General features: G+C 42.8%; 2 protein-coding genes across 2 annotated transcripts in view; one reads left to right on the top strand and one right to left on the bottom strand.

Annotated features, from left to right (window-relative positions):
* Positions 1 to 2,380, bottom strand: part of LOC132256744 (cell adhesion molecule Dscam2) — a 55,756-nt gene extending 53,376 nt beyond the window's left edge. The window contains exon 1 of the mRNA XM_059753276.1: positions 1,924 to 2,380. Coding sequence (XP_059609259.1) covers positions 1,924 to 1,984 — 61 coding nt within the window. The 5' untranslated portion in view covers positions 1,985 to 2,380. The remainder of the gene's footprint in view (positions 1 to 1,923) is intronic.
* A 7,090-nt stretch (positions 2,381 to 9,470) lies between these two features.
* LOC132256679 (battenin) lies at positions 9,471 to 13,908 on the top strand. Its single transcript, XM_059753173.1, has 5 exons — positions 9,471 to 9,810; positions 10,967 to 11,100; positions 11,325 to 11,483; positions 12,346 to 12,760; positions 13,340 to 13,908. Exons 1-5 carry the CDS (start codon positions 9,634 to 9,636, stop codon positions 13,757 to 13,759), a joined length of 1,305 nt encoding a protein of 434 aa, XP_059609156.1. The 5' UTR covers positions 9,471 to 9,633; the 3' UTR covers positions 13,760 to 13,908.
* Positions 13,909 to 21,810: the final 7,902 nt, after the last annotated feature.

Genomic DNA, 21,810 nt, shown 5'->3' with positions numbered 1-21,810 from the left:
TAATATTTTCGCAGTGCAATCGGCACACCTTGTAACAGCAGCGATCCACCCATTCCACGTTAGGATAATTCGATAAAACCGCACGAACAATAAATCAAATAAGCGAATTAAATACCGGCGGGCGTCGTTTGGCACACGGGGCGAGATCGACAATTGTCTGGGTGGGTTTTCCATGAGCGTGTTGGGGTGTGTGTTGGAATTTCCCACAGACGCCCAGAATCATCTTTCACCCTGTAGCTCATGGTATAAATTACACTTTCGTGTATTTATTGCGATGATGCAGTATTTGCAGTCTTTTCCTCTTTGTTTCAACATTCATGGCGAAGGGCGAAGTGAAAGCGCACACGCTCGTCATTCATAAAGGGTGCATTTTCAATACAAACATGCACAATATGGGGATGAATTTGCGTGTTCTCCCTCTCTGGCATATTAATCGATAAATTCAGTGTTGCAGCGAAGGTCTGCTAATTGAGGTGGTATTCAGCAGTGGGCGCAGATGCTGCTCGGGTCCATAGATTAACCGACAAGGGGTTCAGTGATTCATTTATGGTGGAACAAGGGGGAGATAGTACAGTCCAGAAGTGGTGTACAGCTCAGCTGAAGTATACTTAAGAAGTGGAAGTGTTGAAAAACCCACAATCTTCCTTTCCTGCATGATTTTTTACTGACAAATCGTCCAGATTCTTTCAATTTCCTTTGAATTTGTCTAAGAAACAATCAATTTCTAGGTTATGTGACAAATCTGAGACAGATTGAGTGAATAATTCAGATTCTAGCACAACAATTCTTATGCTCTAAATCGACAGGATTGCTAATCATTGGCAGAATGCGAAAAATATTGATATTCTGAATCTTTAATACCAAAAACACTGAAAATTGAATTGAACTCAAACATAACCAAAAAACAAACATCTTGAAAAAATGTTTTAGACAATTTTGACGGTGAATCTGCAATTTAGAGTTCATTGGCAAATCAAAACCAGATCATTTGGTGATCTAGAATACTTCAAAATGGAGTTTTTGAAGATCTAGTTATATTTTGAGGTTATGGTCGAAAAAGATGCCCAAAATGTGTTTTTAATGGACTTTTTGCAGAAAAATCGGATAGAAACTTAAGAGATTCATTATAATTTGGGAATTAATGCGGAAACAGCATAAAAACTTCCAGGTTCTAGAAGTGGTGGGCAGATTGAAGGAATATTTTCTCCCCCTTGTGGTGGAACTCATGCGTGCTACAACATCGACTTCCCCACTGATTTGCCCCTTTCATCTCGCCCGGTAATCTTACACCGCAGAAGATACACAAATGCTATATAGAAGGTAAATTTGACTGAATTGTATATTGTTCTCACGTCAGAAACTCAAACAGGAAATTCATAAGCAATACAAACTCCATTGCAGAAGGAACTTTTGAAAATCAATTCAATTGTACTCTTTGCAGATTTCCTGTCATATTCCAAATGAAACTTTCCTCTCTCGCTGAAAATTCACAACTTCTTTTCAATATAGAATATTCAGAATTTCAATGGAAATTCCCTTATCTCACTCTGACATTCAATGCTGGGGCGAAGTGGAGTTTTTCGTCGGGATTTCTGACGAGGTGGAAATTTATTTGCATCATTACGATGCCTACATCTTCGGCTTTCAGTGCGATATTGCGATGCCCCCAAGGTTGAGATTTCCCACCTGAGAAGCACGCACTTTTTGCCACTCATCCGGCGGAAGTGACACGATGAGGGCGGAAGGTATTGTGAGGTGTTTGTATTGTGATAAATTGTTGGGCGTATTGGCAACACAACAAATGTCTTCTTTGTTGTCTTTTTGCGCTGGATAAGGGTTGGGATTTGTGGTTGAGATGGTGACTTTCTGATATTCAATGGTGCTCCTTTCACGGTATTGTAGATTGATTAATTTGTCACTCACCGCTTTTTGCCAACATGACGACACTGAAGAGGAATAAACTCCAGAGAATTTTGCACTTCATCTCCCAAGTTTTGGTTTTTTTCTTTTCAAATTGGAAGACTTCACTTTTGCCAACAATCTCTTCGTCACTGTGCGTGGACTTTTTTCCGGTGTTACACTGTGTTCTCTTTTATCTGCTCTCTCTCTGTGTATGTGTGTATTTCTAGAGGTGGAAGACGCGCCGGAAAAGCCGTGAAAATTGCCTCGAGCGCACGTTGAATCTACATTTTTTATCAGTCGTCCATCGCGGCGGAAATGACGTGGGAAAGATCACACTTTATGGTTCAACTTTTGAGATATACAACCGCTCGCACCGAATTTCCCGAGGTGGTTTTTCCTCCCACTCGCGGAGGAACACTTCTTGCCGCCAATTCAGAGCCTGAGCTGCATCTCCAGGTGTGCCCGTCACGACGCTTACTCCACGACTGAGTGGAGCGTCGCCGAGCTTTTCCACAATGTGCCGCACTCTCGGCGCTCTCAGGACTCACTCTCTCGGCTTTCCCATGCGGATTTCCCGAGCGCCAGAGAGAGGGAGAGAGAGGACCTCTGCGAGAGACACCCTTTCTCGTGAGCACGCAGAGCTGCAAGAGTGATTGAATTGGTGCAAAAAGGGATGGTTTTCACCCACATTCTCACACTTGACACTCACACAGGCGCGCCCGGAAATTTACACGACTAAGCTCTCTCTGCGAGGGATGCTGCTTGGGGGTGGGCGGCCTTCTGGGGGGGTTTCGTGGTGAACTGTGCGTGAAAATTTTATTATTTAAGGGTACAAGAGCAATGAAAGTGTAGTTTGAGGCTGTCGAACACGAAAATTCTCTGTGTGGTTCTGGTGTGCTCCTCCAGACCGTGATATGATCAAATTAGAGTGAAAATTGAAGATTGTGCTAATTGACTTCGACAGGCACTATTTGTTCAGCACACGTGAAACACACAAGCGAGGCTAACCCCCGAAGAGTCTCTTCGCGTTTCAGATCATTTCCAAGCACGCGACGTTTATGGGGTCGTGGCTGATAACTTGTATTCCAATGATAAGATTTTGACGCAATCACAACTCATTGACTCGCAGTAATTTGGCAGGAATTGTGCGTAAACTCACGGTCTGTTTTCTTCCCAACTCCAAAAACAATCTTAAATGGCGAAAGTCACCATCTCTCTTCTAGGAATTTTAATTCTGTGCTCTTTTAACCCATTGAAAATCAAGCGATCCTAAATAAACTGAAGCTTCAGCGAATCCATGCTTAGAATAGCCAAATAATCAACCACAAAAAATCTGAATAATAAATCTAGCTATTGAGTGAAGAGATTTCTTGGCAATTAAAGCATAATTTTTAAGCTTCAATCAACTCCTCATTTCGCAAATGACTGTAAATTAATTGGACTTTCTTCGAATTTCTCCGAATTCTGTGACTTTGTGCAACATTTTATCTGAAAACATGTTTCAATTATTATTTCCAAGAATTACCATGATTTTTCTCTTGATAATATTGTCAGAAAATGTTTCTTAAAGATCTCGAGCACAATTCTATATATTTGATCAAAATCAACACACTAATTTCACCTCCAATCATAGTGTTTATTCATTAGAACTGCTGTAATTTAATGACGCACTATACATAATATAATCTTCAATCCAAATACATTTATTGCTATATTCCTTCCATTTAGGGATTGTCTGAATTGAATTTGGAAAAGGCACTCACTTTGCGAGAACATCAAGCGGGAGAACAGAAGATAATGCTGGTCAATTAGTTCCTCTTTCTCAGAATTTATGGCACTTCGTGTCATGAGCCGAATCCTCAGCGCATTGAGGAAGGTGAAAGATAAATATTTGCAGAGGGATTTTGTGGCTTTCAGCTTTGCTGGAACTCCGCAGCAGCAGCAATTATGGCCATGCTGAGTGCAACTCATGACATTTTAAGTGAATTCAGCAGCATAAGTTTCCCCACTCCCGTTTTGGGGCAAATATTGACACGACGGGTCTGCGCCACTTCAGCATATTCAGGACTTCTTTCCGCTTCCTCCAGACAGTCGTCGAAGGGTATCAGACGATGCAATTACATGTCAACCGGCGTCATTCTTCTGCCAGACACTTCTTCTTCCCTCTTCGCATATCCCAAAGATTTATGGCGCGTGTAAATCGCCGAAATCGCTTCAACGTCTGTCGCGTAATGTCTCGGCGAGGCCGCAATTTTCGTCAGTAATTAGTACATCCTTCGAAATGCGGGGTGTGTTTGTGGGTGCAAGACAAAAAAGCTCCCCTGCGGCTGACAATTAATTTCCTCGGGTTTTCTTGCTCACTGTAACGGCATTTCGTCATCAACTCACGTTTTCACGATGCTGCAAATGAGTATTTCTCATTTCCTCCGTCTGCGGCAATTGTCTGCAGGATTCGTAAAATTATTCATTAGTTTCATTTGCAGCTTTATTGGAATGAACTGCGCTCTCTCTGTTGTACACACATTTTGTGCGGAACAAGGAAAGGCACTAGCCAAGAATGATACCTTCGGTGGATGCAATGATGGTTCTTTGACCTCGTCAGGGGAGTATGTTGCCTCATCAGTGCAATTGATGCTCCGTGTGCTTGTGTGTGCTCGCCTGGCATGAAAGATTGCGAAATTTGAATGTGCCTCCTCGTGTGAAATGTTTTCCAATTTACCCTCAACTGACACTCAAAGTCACCCCTTTGAGGGATGGAAAGCTCGTGTGATACTGACAGTTCCGGATATGATTTTCCGCCATTCTCTCGTGCAGCGCCATGAGATGAGTGTGTGCGAGAGATCACAAGCGGATCTCGCTCTGTTTCATGAGGAAGCGCACATATCCCTTCATCCCCTGCAGCCGCCCCGAGGCATAATTATGTACACCGAGACAGATGTCTCGACAATGCAGAAAATCACAACAAGAGAGACAAGAGATTCCAATTGTGAGCCGCGCTGAGACAGAAAAAACATCCACTCTGCGCCTTCTAAGCACTTCTCACACCTTCCACATGATTTTCATGCCTTTGTCAGACGCGGACTCTCACTCGGGGGTGGGTTTCGGCAAGTCAGGAAGACAAAGGGAGTCGAGACGAGGAATGGAAATCAGCCGGAAGCTGCGTTTGAATACATCAACAATCTTTTGTTGCTCTCCAGCCAAACATCATGGCAATTTCTCCCCGCGCGCACAAATGCTGCAAACACGCGCGATCAATTGTGGTATTTTCATGTACACAACTTTTCGACCGCGCTCTTTAGGACTTTGCGCAACAATTCCCAATCCATGGCGAGTTTTGTTTTGCTCTGTACAAATACCAAATTGATTGGTGGCCTTTGTGTTAGCTTTCTGCGAATACTTGGATGAATTGTTTTCTTTCGAAAGGATTCGAAACAGGGTCACGACGAGAGTCACGAATCTTTAATTCGATGCCCCTTTAATAACTTTCAGCATCATTAAGCTTGGGAGTAACTTTTTTTTCCACCCTTGCCCTCTATCGTGTCCTTTATCATCGATACTAATCCATTACAAAAACCAACGTCTTTGTATTGGTTGTCGTGGTAATTAAAGCCCTTTCTTTGTGCTGTCTTCTTCGCGGAGAAACTCAAGACGTCCATCATGGTGAATTCTGTGGGAAAAATCACCAATGACGGAGATGAACTGATGGGAAGAAGAGGGAGTTAATTCATCCACCCTCAAACTTCTGATTAACTCGGACGGTGGGCCGACACTGCAAATGACTGTTGTGCTCTCATTTGGGCACTTCATCAATATGGACCAGGCAAATGGCCGACATTTAATCATTTTTACTACTTCTTGTCTCAGTGATTAGCCCAAAATACTCGAGATTATGTACCTTTTTTTCGCCTGATGAGCTCTCAATCAATTGATATGTCTGCGGAAGATCCCCAGATTGTAGTTCCTGGGGCTAAATACCTTTTGGGCAACAGGTGGTTAATGAAAGTGGATTTCTTGGAGGTTTTAAGGTGAAGCTCGGCCTTTGGGAACGACGGCAGGACCGCAAAAATGTCTGTTGTTCGTCGCAAAACCCCACTATAAGATCAGATTACCGAGCAATGGCTGTAATTTCCGTTCGGAATACTCGCCAAGCGAGCTTCCTCACTTTGCGCCCTCTGCAAAATGTCTCGGGTTTCATTAAATTTACCAACCATTTGCAGAGGAGGCAATCTACTTAAGGATACACACATCGATTTGTGCTTGGCGACGAGGTGCGAGGGCGAAAAAATGATCCAATAGAATTGTGATTGAATAAAAAGTTATTCCAGCCCCAGGAGCGAAAGGAGGAAAGGCGCCCTCTGGGCATGGGACAAACCCTTCAGCTGCAGACACACACACAATTTCTTTTCTTGAGATATTATTATGGTGTGCGAATGGGAGAATATTTTTCGTCTATCGCCCTCACTGACGTGTCATTTGTACGAGATTAGAGGCGTTTATTCAATATCCCGAAGCAATTTTCTCATGTTCCTTGTCAGATGCCATCGAAAACCTTTTATGCTCTATCTCACTGTTTATTTATCATCATGCTCCGCAACTCGGCGTGGCACAGAAAGCTTATACTCCGCAATTTTGTCACAAGACGTGCGGGCATAATGATGGAAAAAGTCTTGCATAGGAACACGTTTTGCCATTATCGCGAAATGATTTTCCCGGATTACATGCTTCGACGGCAAACACTGCAGAAGAATGTCAAGTGATTTTCCATAAATTTCACACACACACATACTGTGTAGGTAATACAAATATGCCCACTATGGCGAAATTTATGCGCTTAATATGACTGTTTGCTTGACATTTGGGAATCTCAAGATCTCTTCTTTCGCACGAGCGTGCGAAATTCACCACCTGAGGCCACTTTTTCCACCTTATGGCCTGCTGAACATTCAATATACTTTGATCGAACCTTAACTTTTCAGGCCTAATTCAGTATTTTCACCTTCTCCAGAAGGTGAAGTGGTTCGCCGACTTCGCCGAGTAAATGCAGCGCATTTGATAAGTGAAGTTTCTTCAAGATAATTTGCAGGAGCTTTTCCGTGCTTCCCTTTGTGCCAGTGCCAGCAATCCTTAATGCCAAAGTGTAATTTGTGCTGCAGATTATTGATGCGGACATGAGTGAAAGTCCTCGAGTGTTTGCCAAACACTGCGTCGCTGCATCTGCAAAAGGGATACACCCAAGGATACACCTGAGTCCCCATTCTGTACAGGCGCCATCAGATGGTTGATAGGCAAGCCACAAGTGCAGGGAAAACAGAGAAAACGAGCATTCCACTTATCTTTGACTTCTCATGAGGCGTAAGATTAATTCACAGGTTAGAAAGCATCTTCTGAGGAGGTCGAATTTCTGCTGAGCATCAAAATCCCACACTTAGCAACACCTTTCACGCTCAGTCATTTTCTCTGGGAGATTAAAGCTCCCACACAAATCCGGATCCATTCCAGACAGAAGAATCATTAATTATTAATTACGCTGAAGATTGCGAATGAAAGTGAAATTTCGATCAAACAATAATGACAATTTTCCAGACATGAATTTCCACAGCGTCGTTGGATAGTTTGGCGCTCTTGTCATACACGAAGACACTGCGAGTGAAGAAGCTCAATATCCGGTGTGCAGTCGATATAACATCGTCATGAGACTGGCTGTGTTGCCATTCTTGGGTAGTTTTTCCCCATCAAGCGGAAATAGAGTGAAATTTTCCGTTCCAAGTTCTTGTCGTGCACTTTTTCTTCAGCTCCACCGTCACAAGAAAGTCCCTCATATTTGATCCATAATCCACACTGCCAAAGTGATTTCTCTCACTGTCGTGGCGGGAGATGCAATTTGACACGGAAAAATGACACAATGAATTTTCAAACTCCCACCCCCCAAATTTTCCTCCCTTAATTCACTTCCCTGGCAGAGTATCATTTTTCTCCGAAGCCGAAAAATACACACCCAGAAAAAGTGGAAAAACATCGGATGTAATCAAATATAATTAATTGAATTGCATTTTACTGGGAGTGACAGAGTGGACAACAAACAACATTTCATGTGGGAGATCAAACGACTCTTGCAATTCAATAAAATGTCTCGGACGGAGAGAAACTCCTCCTATAAATCCATTTTGGAAGCGAAGCATTTTCTTAACTATTTATTTACCACAAATAAATTGTTTAATAATTGGAGGCGAATTGAATTGGATGCAATCACATTTGAAACTTTCAGATTAAGTGGATTCTCATGGGGAAGTTTTGCCAATGAAAACCAATTTCAGAACGTGCTTGTGCTGAAAATCATGTTAATTCTCTTGTACAATTGCACAAACAGCAGCGCTCACGAGTGGAATTTCCAGTGTTGAATCGCAAAAATTTTATAAACTGTTGAGACGATAATACTCTTATCTTGCAGAGCTTCTCCTAATAGTTCTGTCTCAGCTGACCGACTCTCGTGTTTCCCATGGGAATTTCTTCATTGGCACGTTCAGTTCAGCTTCTGGCCTTTGAAATGGGCACCTTTGAAGTTGTTCAAATGGAAAGACAGAAAGAAGTTCTCGCTTATCTCTGGAGTTATTGGAATTTAATTATCACGATAGATTGTAAATCGTGCTCGAGTGGTGAGAATTTCCCCAATCTATTCAATTGTCAATCGCTGGGCCAATAAAACCTCTAATCTTGCCTTGTGTTTATTTATAAATCATCGTCTGTCTCATTACATGGTACTGAGACATGGCGTGTTTTTGTCATCTGTGCTTCTCTTCCTCTCAAATTCCAATGGTCAGTCGCTGATAAGGCGCCGCCAGAGAGGGAAATAGGCCTTATCGGCATGTGTAGACGTGCCCACAGAATGAATTTCACGTGCTCCATAAATAAATTTCATCTCTATTTCTGTAAATTTTGCGCAAGCTGCACTCCGTTTGTGTGTGCAACATCCAAGACTCCGCCAGCGCCACTGGGGAATATTAAACACTGTGTGGCTTCTCGATAGACAGTGAAATTTACACGAGCTCTGGGTGCCTTTGAGAAGTTGAATGAATTCCCTCGTGGAAGGCGAAATGTGTAAAACACCCAAGGGGTTATCAACACGCTGATTATGCGCAAGTATCTGGGATATATTGTATTAACAGATGATAGAATTTAACAGCATTAAGCAGAAGAGTTTAACAGGGCTTAGCGTGAAATTTTAAAGCACTGAACTGAAGAGAATTTTAATGGTTTGCATGAGAAATGCATTTCACACACGCAGAATTGATTATTTCTTCTGTGGGCGGAGCATGCAAGTGGGCGTGGCCTCTGCATTTACATTCCTTTGCAGATCTTTCTGTGATTTACTCACCTTAACGACTTTTCTTAAGTGATTCTTCGAGTGTTTTTTCACCTTAGATTTGAGCCCCTTGTGAAAATTCTCGCATTTCATTCACCCGATTAGAAACTCGTGTCATATCTCGTGCTAACTCCACGGGAGGGGAGTGTGTAGCGTGAAAATGTATCGATGTGTTCGCAATCGTCTGCGGTCTGACGATCGTGCACGGAAAGATCGCTTCCAGTTGTACTCCGGCGATCGCTCAAGAGCACATTTAGTTGAAGAGAGTGAAATTCCAGAGTGTGTTTAGAGTTTTGTGTTTTGCTGTGTCAGGTGAAAAGTATGCATTCAGATCTCTAGACAGACAATTGAAAGTGTGCACAAGTGACAAAATGGGATCATCATACGACGTCTCGAAGGTGGATTCAGACGAGGGAACGCATCTTAAGACCAAGGATCGGCAATTGTGGCGCGATCTTGTGGCTTACTGGATTCTAGGATTGTGCAACAACTACGGATATGTTGTTATGCTCAGTGCTGCGCATGATATTCTTGCCGAATTCGAAGAGGTCAGTTTGATCACGCCACGGTTAATGTGGAAAATATTATTACCAGCGCCGTTTCGCATCAGTAATTCTGCAAATAAGTTCTGGTGATAGTAGAAATTACAACTCTGCTGACGCACTATTTTGCATTTGAATCTCCTTATCGCTCACACAGAAGTATTTGGCGCCACGTTACAATGGAGGAAAGAAGAGAAAGAAGCGCTGAAAAATGCAGCGCAAGAAGCACTTGAGGTGCAACGCGCGTATCAGCTACTTGACCTGCTTAAGAGCGTTGCAACACTATTAATTTCATGGCAGTGCAAAATGTGTTGTTTTATCTATCCAAAAAACAATATACTGCGTGCGCTAATCACCTTGTCAAGTTCATTGTTAATCAGCAGCGAGTGGAGAGACACACAAATGTATGTTAATTCAATTAAAATCAGAAAATGAGCTCGAACAATACTCACATCCCAGTGAATTGCGCTGATATCACGTGGGAAAACACGCTATGAACATCCGGAAAATCTTTTTGTCTCCAAATCTCGGCGCTAAAACTACGAAAGTGGCAAAAACACGAAATGAGACGCGACTAGAAACTGGTTCGCATGAGTAATTGGTGTGATTTCCATATCAAACACGTGCCAGTGTCTCATTGATAGTCACGCCTCGGGGCGAAAGACGTTCGCAGACGGTTTGCACTTGTTTAAGATCACCTGGCCGCTTGAGGAGATCGCTTGAGTGCATTTCCTGGAGAGAAAGCGAGACAAGACGATGTCAGAAGTTATCGGAAATTCTTTTTTTATTTTACGATGACAAATCAGGAAGATGAAAGGAGATAAGAGTGTCTGAAGAGAGAATTTCAGACGGAGAAAGCAATGACTTTGGCGTGCATCAGAATCTCAAGTGCATTGAACCATTTGAACAGCGCGAAAATGATTTATTTATAGAGAAATGTGATAAATTCAGCTCATGAATGGCATTCAATGTGATGATTTACTTCAATGACATCTTCTTTTCGATACACTCTAATCGTGAATTCGTCAAGCGCACACTGTAATTACGTCACTGACCTCAAATTACACTACGCAAAAAAAGGTTTCATAGAACAAATAGAGCGACAGCACTTGAAGTGTGTGACAGAGGCGTTTTTCTCAGTCTCCAATGCTTCCTGTTGCAGGACACGCACGAGGAGCCGTCGCATGACTTCCAGAGGGAGTGCAATTACATCTCCACAGGCGCAATTCTGCTGGCTGACATCATCCCGGCGCTGTGCATCAAATTCAGCGGCCCTTTCCTGCCCTTCTTCGTGCAGTAAGTGTCGCGGAAGTCATCCGATGCAGGCGCCTTATCACTGCGCCCTCAACTCACGCCCCCGCGGGGAAATGATTGATGGCGAATAATAGTATTATCATTCATGGGGGGCGATTGAGCTCCTGGGCGGACTTCGGCGCTCGTCATCGTGATTGATTCGCCATGCAATTAATCATGTGCCGAGGAAGGATTGACACACATTGCAAGATTCTCTCCCTTTCCAGCGTTCGCGTGACTCTGTGTTGCGGCTTGGCGGCGGCGGGCTTCCTGCTCGTTGGCTTCGCCCAAACAGAATGGGTGGCGATTGTGGGTGTCGTTTGCACATCTCTAGCCTCAGGACTTGGTGAACTAACTTTCCTTGCGTACTCCTCCAAGTACAATAAGTGAGTGTCCTTAGTTTGTGTGCTGTGGAGAGTCAAGAAGTAACCGAAATTTCAACTTGTGCAATTCTAAAGATGCAAAGTCATTTTATAATGCCCAAAAGGGTCAAGATTTCACTATTTTCATGTAGTTCTTTAAATTTCTCTGCAAGTTCATTTGAAGTGCTCTTAAAGTCTCAAAGAGATGAAGAAATGGTGACAAAAAGTCATTTTATCAAGAGAATGAAGACGAACCGCAGTATTTAATTAAAAATCCTCAAACTCCTAATATCCTGACATCAAGGATACACTCTTCTATCAGTTGTAACCAAAGTTGAGACAGGAAGAGTGAAATTTGCTTGGCAATTTCTGTGAAGCAAGACGAAGAGTTGAATATTATAAATAGGAAAACTTTGATAGCTCTTCGTCGTCATCTTTCACGCCAGCAATATTTATTGTTATTGTGCTCGTAAAAATGTTTCAAGCGAGAAAATTTGCGGTGTTGCAATTAAATTTGCAATCAGTGATTGAGAGGAAGCAGACATAATTGAATTTGAGACTTTCTGCCCACTTGTGAACAAGTCGCCAGACGTTTTTGCAGACAGAGTTTATAGATTTTATCGCAAATTAAGTGGGATTCATTTGAATGTCTTGGGATGCTGAGAGGCGACAAAGTAGGGGGAAAATAAAAAAATTATGCTGATACAGAACAAAGACAGATGTTGATGGGAATGAAGTGGAAAACAGCTGCAAAATGTGGCTTTTCTGCAATTAAAACGTGAGAATGACTTTGATGGAAATTCTCAGGCGCTGCAAAGTGGATTTCGGTGCACACGCAGAGCTTCTCATTTGAATATCTCATGAATAACATCAATTTCGCGGACAGAAATGTCGTCTCGACGTGGTCTTCGGGCACGGGAGGCGCTGGCATTATTGGGGCAGTGTCGTACGCTGGCCTCAGGAGTCTTGGACTGGACACCACGCAGACGCTGCTCGTGATGCTCGTCGTGCCCGCGGCGGAGGTCGTGGCCTTCTGGGGCATTCTTCGGCACAATCACCAGCCGCAGATCAGCGCCACGGCGGGATCTGACAACCCAGGCGCCACCAGCGACTCCAACAACGATCTGCAGCGCAGCCAAGAGGACGTGGAGAAGACCACGCCGTCTCAGACGTCTTATGACGAAGAGGACGCGCCTCTGATTGGTTTCAGGGAGAAAATTCGCTACATTCCCAAAATGTTCAAGTACATGATCCCACTGACACTCGTCTATCTCTTCGAGTACTTCATCAATCAAGGACTGGTGAGTGAAACTAAGCCTCTTAATAGCCATTTGAAATAAGCCCCTGTTATGGCTTCTTGCCACCTGATAAGATAGCACGAGACAATCGAATTGTCGCAATTGTTCGTGTGTACTTTTATTGCCCAATTCGCTCAAAGACACATTCCCAGATAAGATAGAGATATTCAATTTGGCGATATTGCTATGCAACCCAATTATTTGACGTTCATTCAGATGATTTAACTCTGCATGTATTAATTTTGAGTTGTCAATTTGTCACTCATTAAACATTTAATGTGAATTGCCAATATGAAATATTCGCTTTGTCCAGAAACAAAGCAAACAACAAAAGGGTCCATTTTGGCCTGACATCCATTGACTGGGCTTTCCATGAATTTTTAAAGTATTTGCATTCATCAATTGCTAATGATATTTAATACATGAGCTTTATGCTCTGTATTATATTTAGTTACACATGAAAATCGTCATGAGAACCGAAGAATTTTTGGATTTTCCCACTTCGTTCGCCACAAATTACCACCTTTCCGCGCGAAAGCTCTCCATCTTCGGTTGACGCTTGTGCTTTCCGTTTGCTTCCAGTTCGAGCTGGTTTACTTCCCAAACATCTGGCTGGACAAAGCCGAGCAGTACCGATGGCTGCAGGTGGATTACCAGATCGGCGTGTTCATCTCGCGCTCCTCCGTCAACATCATCTCGTTCAAGAGAGTGTGGATAATGGCTGTGCTGCAGTTCGTCAACGTGGTGTTCTTCCTCTTCGAGGTCTTCTACTTCTTCAGCCCCAGCATTTGGCTCATCTTCGCCATCGTGCTGTGGGAGGGCCTGCTAGGTGGCGGAGCCTACGTCAACACCTTCTATCGCATGTCCTCTGAGCTGTCGCCCAACAGGAAGGCCTTCGCGATAAGCGTCACCGCCGTATCGGATTCCGTGGGAATCGCCTTGGCCGGTCTGGCGGCCATTCCGACGCACAATGCCATCTGCAGAATACCAGGCGGAAGGTGAATGTAGATCCTAGATTAGGCCCCATTGTAAATCATCTTGAAATACTATTAGGTAATTTAAAGACCTCTCTTGGATTGTGAAACAAGGGAGAAACCTCAGAATAAATACATTTAGAAAGACACTTGAAACTTTGAGTGTTCGATTCAAACAAGGGATGTGTAATAACGGAAAAATATTGATAAGAAGGCAAGAAGCCTTCTTATCTGAAGATACTCAAGAGTTCTTCTTAAACTGAGGGCGGAGCATTCAAATGGGCGGGACTTCTACACTTGGCGTTACTCAACAAAACTTCTTGCTTTCTGTGACGGTTTCAGATCAATTTCTACAGTGATTCAGTGCTAAATCAATGCTTAAGCACGAGTTAAGAGGTCGTAGAACTGCAAATGCTCTAAGTCACGAGAAGAGAAAGTCATGACAGGAGATTTTTATGGTCTGCGAAGTTACATTCCGAAAACAGCGCCAGTTATGCAAATTGTGACTGTTTTGCGGATTGACGCACCCCTGAAAAGCATCGGCGCAAAAAAAAGAGAGAGAGAAAAGGGGAGGAAAATCAATGTGATATTGGTGTGTTGTAGAATTTGCAAATCAATGACTCAATGGGACAATTCCAATCCCTTTTTCTCTCATTTTCCAACCCCCGAAAGCGACATTCGATGGGTCTCAAATTGCACAGTCACTTCCCAGTCGTGGAGACGTGAAAGCATTGAACGGCTTCCGGATCGTGTTTTAAACTTTGATAAATTTTTACGAGGGGTCAACTTAAGTCATTTGATCCCAATAATATGGGCTCACCAGGGAAATAAACTGCCAGTTTTGCGTGCGCCAAAGGGGGATGAGCGCTCGCACGTCGACTTTGTGCGAGGGTGGGTGAAAAAAAAAGCAATCAATTCATATCCCGTGAGCGACGGAGTGACAAAATATCATACCATTAAAGATTTACTGACACCTTCTTCCGCCGTCCGGAATAAATTGTGGACTTTGGCGAGAAAGTGTCCGGACGATGTCTGCAATTTGGTTGTATTATGTGACGGCGAAAGTGATGGGAAATCACTTTTATTGGGGGAGATTTACGCCTCATCCAGTAAAAGCCTTCGCCATCTCAGCCATCACGTTCGTCGCATCTAAAACTATCACACACACTTCCTCGGAATTTATGTGAATTATGGAGAAAATATTACCCATGCGCTCAACCAACAATGCCAAGGGTGAGAGTCACTGAGTTCGACACCCCCAAAAAATTTGATTTATTCCCATTCCTGTGGCCTTTGATAGCTTGCTTGGGGAAAAGTTCCTTTCAAAATTGTTATTTCTGCAGAAGTCATAGGAAAAGTTTCGCCTTCGACTTGTGTAGAATCGTCCTTTTTTTGGGGGCGCTGCGAGAACAGGACAAAGTTTATTTAATGTTCCAATATTGAATTCACTATCAGGGACTTATGTAGTTGTTCAATTGGGAGGTCGCATATGACATGTCAAATGCTCTCTCCCAACTTTGCTCAACATCCTCACCATTCTTGCTACACTTCAAGTGTTCCGCATTTGACATATTTCTGAGAAAAATAGATCATCTGCTGGTTGATTTATCGACTTAGGAGCAAGTTATCATCTATTTAGCCCTCATGAGACAGATTTATCTGCACATTAGCATTGCAAATCCCTAAGAAAATATCCTCAGCACGTGTTTAACATCTCCATTGTTATATTTATTTTTAACCTTTCAAGCGGAGATGGGTTTTCTGTGCAGAGAGAGAGAGGAATTCGGACAAAAAGGGAACTAATAGGTGTTTTCACGTTGGAGAATGGGACGATGGAAGGAATGGGAAGGAGTGGAGGATTTCCTTGGGGCCATTCTTGGAATTTTTCCTTCTCTCCCGAACATTTCTCAGCCATACAACAGGCGACTTGCTCCGCTTACATGGATGCCGGAGCTTAACTCATTAAAAGTTTTATGAAATCATTTTCGTTGAGGCCGCCGTTGTTGCCTCTCACCACACTTTCTCATCCTATTTGCCTCTGTATTTACATGTATCCTTCCACCTTCTTCTGCACGAACTTCAGCCGCTCCCAATTTTCAAGCCATTTCCATCGCTCCACGCTCTTCTGAGAGACACATTTTATTTATTTTTTTTCCAGGCTCATGGGAAGTTTGGGGCAGAAATGCGATGGGGATTATGCGATGGAATGGTGAATCAATAAATAGATAAGCATGAGTGTGTCTGAAGGCATTCGACATGGTGTGGAAATTCCTGCTCTCTCTCTCTGGATGCCATCAAAGCTCTCGTGAATATTCAGTGCGCACCAAGTGCTACACTTTGGGAATTGATACAATTTTTCAGTGAGAAGTTTTGAGCATTTTTCCACCCAAATAGCAAATAGGTCATGCTCTGGCCATAAATTTTAATTTCCCACCATTAATTTCAGTCTGAAACATCTCACTTCCATCCAAAGTGTGTACTCTCCCAAGGGCAGCAATTTGTCGAAAAAAATGCCCTCGAAACCCCTGGAAAATGCAAAAATGTACACAATTTTTCCACCAGTGAGATTAAATTCTGTAAATTCTGGAGCGGAAATAGTAGAAACAAAAGTACAGTGACGATTAAAATGACTGGAAAAGCTAGGAAATGAGCACTTTGAGCTGCGATTTGCTTGCTGAAATGACTTTGTATTGTGTGTGGGTGTGGTTTTACTGAATTTTCTTCTTCTGCACTTTATTGACCATAATTTTGTGTCTATAATTTGCTTCCTGAATATTTTTGATTCGTCATGAACACATAAATAAGACAGACGTAAAAGATTCTTCTTCTCTTCTTCAATTTTTTAATGCTTTTCATGACCCATTTAACCTTCTGGATAACAAGTAAATGATTAAACGCAACGTAAAATACGTAGAAAAATGAGCAAAACACTTTTTGTCATGAAAATAACTATAAAATGTCAAGTAACTTGTCTTGATTAAGCTATATGAATAAAACACATTATCCGTGACAGAATGTCTTCCATAATCTCACATCTAGAGTTCCTTCAGCTCTTCTGAGAGTATCAATAAAGGTCCTTTACACAAATTAAATTTGAGAATATTCCATCGGATAAATAATGTAGGGCGAAAGGTGATTCTCTCATATTACCCTCGCTTTTCCAGCTCTTTTGGCATTCCTGACCTGCCCTCTGCTGTTGGCAAAGGGAGCCCGCAAGAGAGGGTGGGAAGAATCTGAAGGGTGTTTAATCGTCTCACCAAGAGCAACACAGTTGTGACTAAATGAACACTTCAAGAAATTGAGGGTCCTTCGATTAAGAAATTCTCTCGTCTGAATTTTTATCAAAGAAAGGTAAAATTAAATCATTATAAATTCACCAGAATCTCACCTGGGCATGTGCAATAAATCGATGTTATTGGCCAGGAAAAAGGGTAAAAGACGTCTTTGTTTTTAATCATGATTTCTGGATTTTAATTCAATTACTTCTTCATACACTTCTTGGCACCCACTGTAAAATATTGTGGTGTAGAAAAAGGACATAACTTGCAGTGTGCAGTGGAATTGGGGTAATTCTGTGAAATGGAAAAGCATCAAAAGTCGCAAGGAAGTGCAGGAGGAGATGAGGAAAAAGTGCGGTACACGGTTAAAGGGAAGTCCTCTGCGATGATGGGAATTTATGGTTGGCACAGTGTAGCAATTTGTTCCTTACTTACCGGTAAGATCTTAACTTTCCTCCCCCCGGAAAGCGTCTTTTTTCTGTCATCGCGTCAACCCGTGGCGCTGTTTTATGTTGTCATCGCGCAGAGGAATTATAATAAATTTCCATTTGGGCGCTGCGAACTGGAAAAGTCTCTCTTGTTGTGCACAATATTACGGCGACATTTCCTCTTTCACGAGCCCCGCAGAGAAAATTTCCACCCTTGCAAGGGTGAAAACTTGCACCAGTGCTGGAAATGATGCTGTGCAATTCAAGAAAAAAAAACACCCTCAGAGGTGTTCATGCGACTTTTTCCGTTTACAAACCATTGACAAAAGCCTTGATTTCATATCTCAAATGGAATCTGTGCTCTATTCATCAACATTTTCCACTTCGCCGTATGTTCCAGGACGCATGAAAGGACTCTCTCTCTCTGTATGCTTATTCACCTCTCGTGGTGCTGCACAAAAAAAGGAGTTTCTGCCATTTCTGTCGAGCATCCAATTTCGATGGTGAGAATGTGGCAGTGAATGTGACAAATTGCGGTCATAGAGACGCCCCGGAAGTCGAGCCACAAACTCAATGTAATTATTGCACCCCAGTTTCCGCCAGCAAAAATTCAATGTGTGCATTTCAAAATTACCCGCGGACAACATTTTCCATCATCAATCCATTTTAATACTGGCTCTACTGCAACATTTCCCTAAACTCCTCACTCTCTGTCTTTTATGGCTCTCTCTCAATGCGAAGCAGAAACTGCAGGAGTTTAATGATGCTGAAGAGAAATATGCTGAGACGGATTCACTGAATTGATTTCCCATAAAGCATTATTACACATGAAATTGAGTTGAGCAAAAAGTTGCACATATTCCTAATTGGATATTTCATTTCTCCGGAGAATGCGGCAAGAGTCCATTGTTGGGGAGTTGTGTGCTTGCTCTTTTGCAACTAAATTGAGCTCAACATTGCATATTGTCGTAATTACAATTAATGCGATTTGTTGCTGGTAAACTCTCACACCCGGAAAGTCCCTGGCGATGCACTGTGGCATCCCTTTGACACGAGGGGAGGCACGATGGGGCGGAAATATAATCTCCTCTTCCCTCTCGGGAAATTACAGATCCATCTCTCTTCTCTGCTCGTGGTGCCTTTGTACGTGTGAAAATGCATCAAATTGCAAGAATTCTGGAGGAAGTCATATTAAAACTTCATAATGCACCATGATGGCCAACTTTAATAATCCCTGGAATTTATTAGCATGCTGCCCGAAACGATAATAAGGCAATCTACTCTCAAACATGATTGTATTTCACCGCTCATGTCGTCAATTTTGCCAAGAATTGTGCACTTTGGCGAATTTAGGCAATAATTTATCGTTTTGGATTTGGAATCACAGTTGTTGTGATTGATTTTGCATGAATGTGTCGATTAATCGTCAGAATTTAGGTCACTCACATGCAATTTCTGCCATATATTTATTAATTGCATCATCAATATAATATTACGTGTTTATTTTAGCATATCCAAAACATTGAGTAAGCACAGAAATTGTGTATTGCTTTTAAAGAGAGAAAATGAGGTTTTTGGAAGCTCCGCCCACTGGAATGCTCCGCCCATTTATCTGAATTGGATGCGAAAGTCGATCTATTCTTCACTCCAATTGATCATCAGCGAGCACAACTCGCGTGTTGTCGAATGGCCGCCAAATAATTTAGTGCATTTTAAAGGGAGAGTATGTTTTGTGTTCATTTTTAATGCCGGCTCTCTCACACCCTCGCGAGTGCAGGCGATCACGGGGGTGGAATCTACACAACCGCACTCAGTGAAATTACTTTGCGCGCCCCCGTCTTGGGAGCGCCTCCCGGGGGGGTGGCGAGGCTGGGGGTGTACAGGAAGTAATCCATTGAGAGTTGCCGCCTCGAGCCTGTGCACTTACACCCACGCCGGCGGTGAATAAAGTTCACCTGCTGGTGTTATTTATGTTGAAAATAAATAAAAGGCGCACACACTCTGCGCCTGCCATCTTGCAAGAGAGAATCTCTTTTAGCATATTAAACCTCCACAATTTTTCCTGCGATATATATCCGGAGAAAATGAGCAGGGAAGCTCATGCCTCACTGCAAATTGCTCAACGTCATCTCGTGAGGAAGGGAGTTGCTCTCCATAATTCTTTCGAATGGTGTTTCGTATGCGAAACGTATAGAAACCTGTGCGCTAATTGAACTCGTAAGTGAGGCAAAAATGTGGGTGAAAGCATTGCATTTTACTGGATGAATTCTGCAGAAGATTTTCCCTCCCTCTCGGTCGCCACTTTCCCTGCCTCGGGACAGCTTAATCCTCATGGCGATGGCACTGCATGCAATCATCTTTCAATTTTCCATGACATAAATAATATTATCGCTTCGGGCACAAAATGGGATCAAAGTGCAATTTACTTTTTTTCTGCTGTCAATAAAATTGTGAAAAAAATGGGACATTTGAGAGGGAGAAAATTACATAAAAATCACATACAATAAAAATATATTATTCGAGAGAGATTCATTTATTGCCTGATGAGCTTCGAAAGCTGATGAATTTCGAATGGAAATTAAATATTGTGCAATATTGATCGCAAAATATCCAATCAATATCTCTCGAGCTGCAGTTTAATTGGTGTTTCGTTGCATTTGTCGAAGCACCAACAAAAAAAAAGACACTCTATTTTAAATGACAATAGTCAGAACGGAAAGGAATTCAGCGTGAATCTCTCTCTCTCTCGATTGTGGTGCTGTTTTCTATAGTGAATTTGGGTCATTTTGTGCGAAGCGACCACTTTCAGTGCACTTTTCCCATTTTCGGGGAAAATGTTTTCCCCATTTTGCTGCGCTCTGGAAAAATTCAATTTGAAATAATTTCCAATTAAATTACCCTCGCGCGGAGCTCTCGAGGCGACCCATTACGTGCTCATTTTCACTGTTGACAGTGTCACACATTCCGCCGCCTCTCCCCATCAATTTTCCCTTCCGGGCGGGGCGCTGACTCTCATTGTCTCCTCGTGGAGGCAAACGTAACTGCCTTTATCGACACTCCACGACTTCTCACGCCGTGTGGCATTCAATCAATACCATCACCATCGACTCGGCAGTGGCAAAGTGACTCCCAACTATGCCCGCAACTTTGTCAATTCATATGGTAAGTGTCTTATCAGGCGCCCCATTACACCCACCCCGGCAATCGCCCGGGAGTCAATGGCCCCCAGGTTGGGCTGAGGGGTGAGAAACTCGCGACTTTTTCTCCTTGTCACACCTCCGCAGTGAGGAATTTTCCAGGCAATTTCCCCTAATTGCCTCAAGTGTGAATCGCTTAGGGATTACACGCATTCGATGGCAGATAGCGTGAAATATTCAGGAGGAATTGAACTTCCTCTGAACTAAGGAAGTTCATCAGAGCAGCAACTGCCAGTGAACTTGAAGATTGCGCGCTACAATTGCAAATATGATGTGTAATTAGAGTTAATTTGTGTCTGTAAAGTCAGAATCGATTTGTTTTTTCGTTCGGAAATGCTTTTCATTTTCACAATTCCCTACAGATTGTTTGCAGAAAAGAAGATGTCACTTTAAGCTCACTTCAGTGGACTTTCAAGAAACTATTTACGAGCGATTTCCAGTACCTTATCATAAGTAATGCGACACAGAAGCCATAAATACAGCCTTCCGTGCTGCACAGTTGCTCATCGAAGCACGTATGCTCGAGAGATTCGCCCCCGGATTGCAGGACCAATCGGGAGAGTATCCTCGCGCCGTTCCTCAGACAATGAGACGCGCGCGCGGTGTGAGAAGGCGGAAATGAATGCCACGTACATGGTGTACTCGTGGGAGCGCGAATCATCTTCTCATGAATTTTCCACCTCAATTGCCACAAGCCCTCATACATTGAGAGTTTCACTCACCATTAAATGCTGTACGTGGCTCTTTGTCTGAGATAAACATCTCCATTCCTCGCAGATAGGTTTTGTCTTTTTTGGCACTAAAACGGAGAATATCTGTGCGGAGCAAGGCAGAGATGACATTACACAGAGATTTCATAATAATCCCTCTGACAATCCCGTCCGATGTCTCTGACACGAGAAGAAGGTTCTCTCTTAAGTACTTAGCTCGGCAAACAGCGTGTATAATTGATAGCATTTGCATACTGCCGTTGATGAAGAGTGAGAGAGCTTTCGCCGAAGCACGCGCCGAGGGGTGTCTGAAAGAGGACTTGTATACACAGGAGAAGAGTTGCAAATTGAGATGAAAAATGTCGATCTCTTTGGCTGAAATTTAAATTCAACGGAAGACAGATTGTAGGTGGCAGAGAAGCGAGCTTTGCCAGTGAATGGAAATGACTCGCCATTAGTTTTTGAG

The sequence above is a fragment of the Phlebotomus argentipes genome, unplaced genomic scaffold, assembly GCF_947086385.1.
Source record: "Phlebotomus argentipes unplaced genomic scaffold, Phlebotomus argentipes genome assembly contig_17, whole genome shotgun sequence".
In the NCBI taxonomy this organism is placed as follows: domain Eukaryota; kingdom Metazoa; phylum Arthropoda; class Insecta; order Diptera; family Psychodidae; genus Phlebotomus; species Phlebotomus argentipes.
This window is presented reverse-complemented; position numbering and strand designations above follow the sequence as displayed.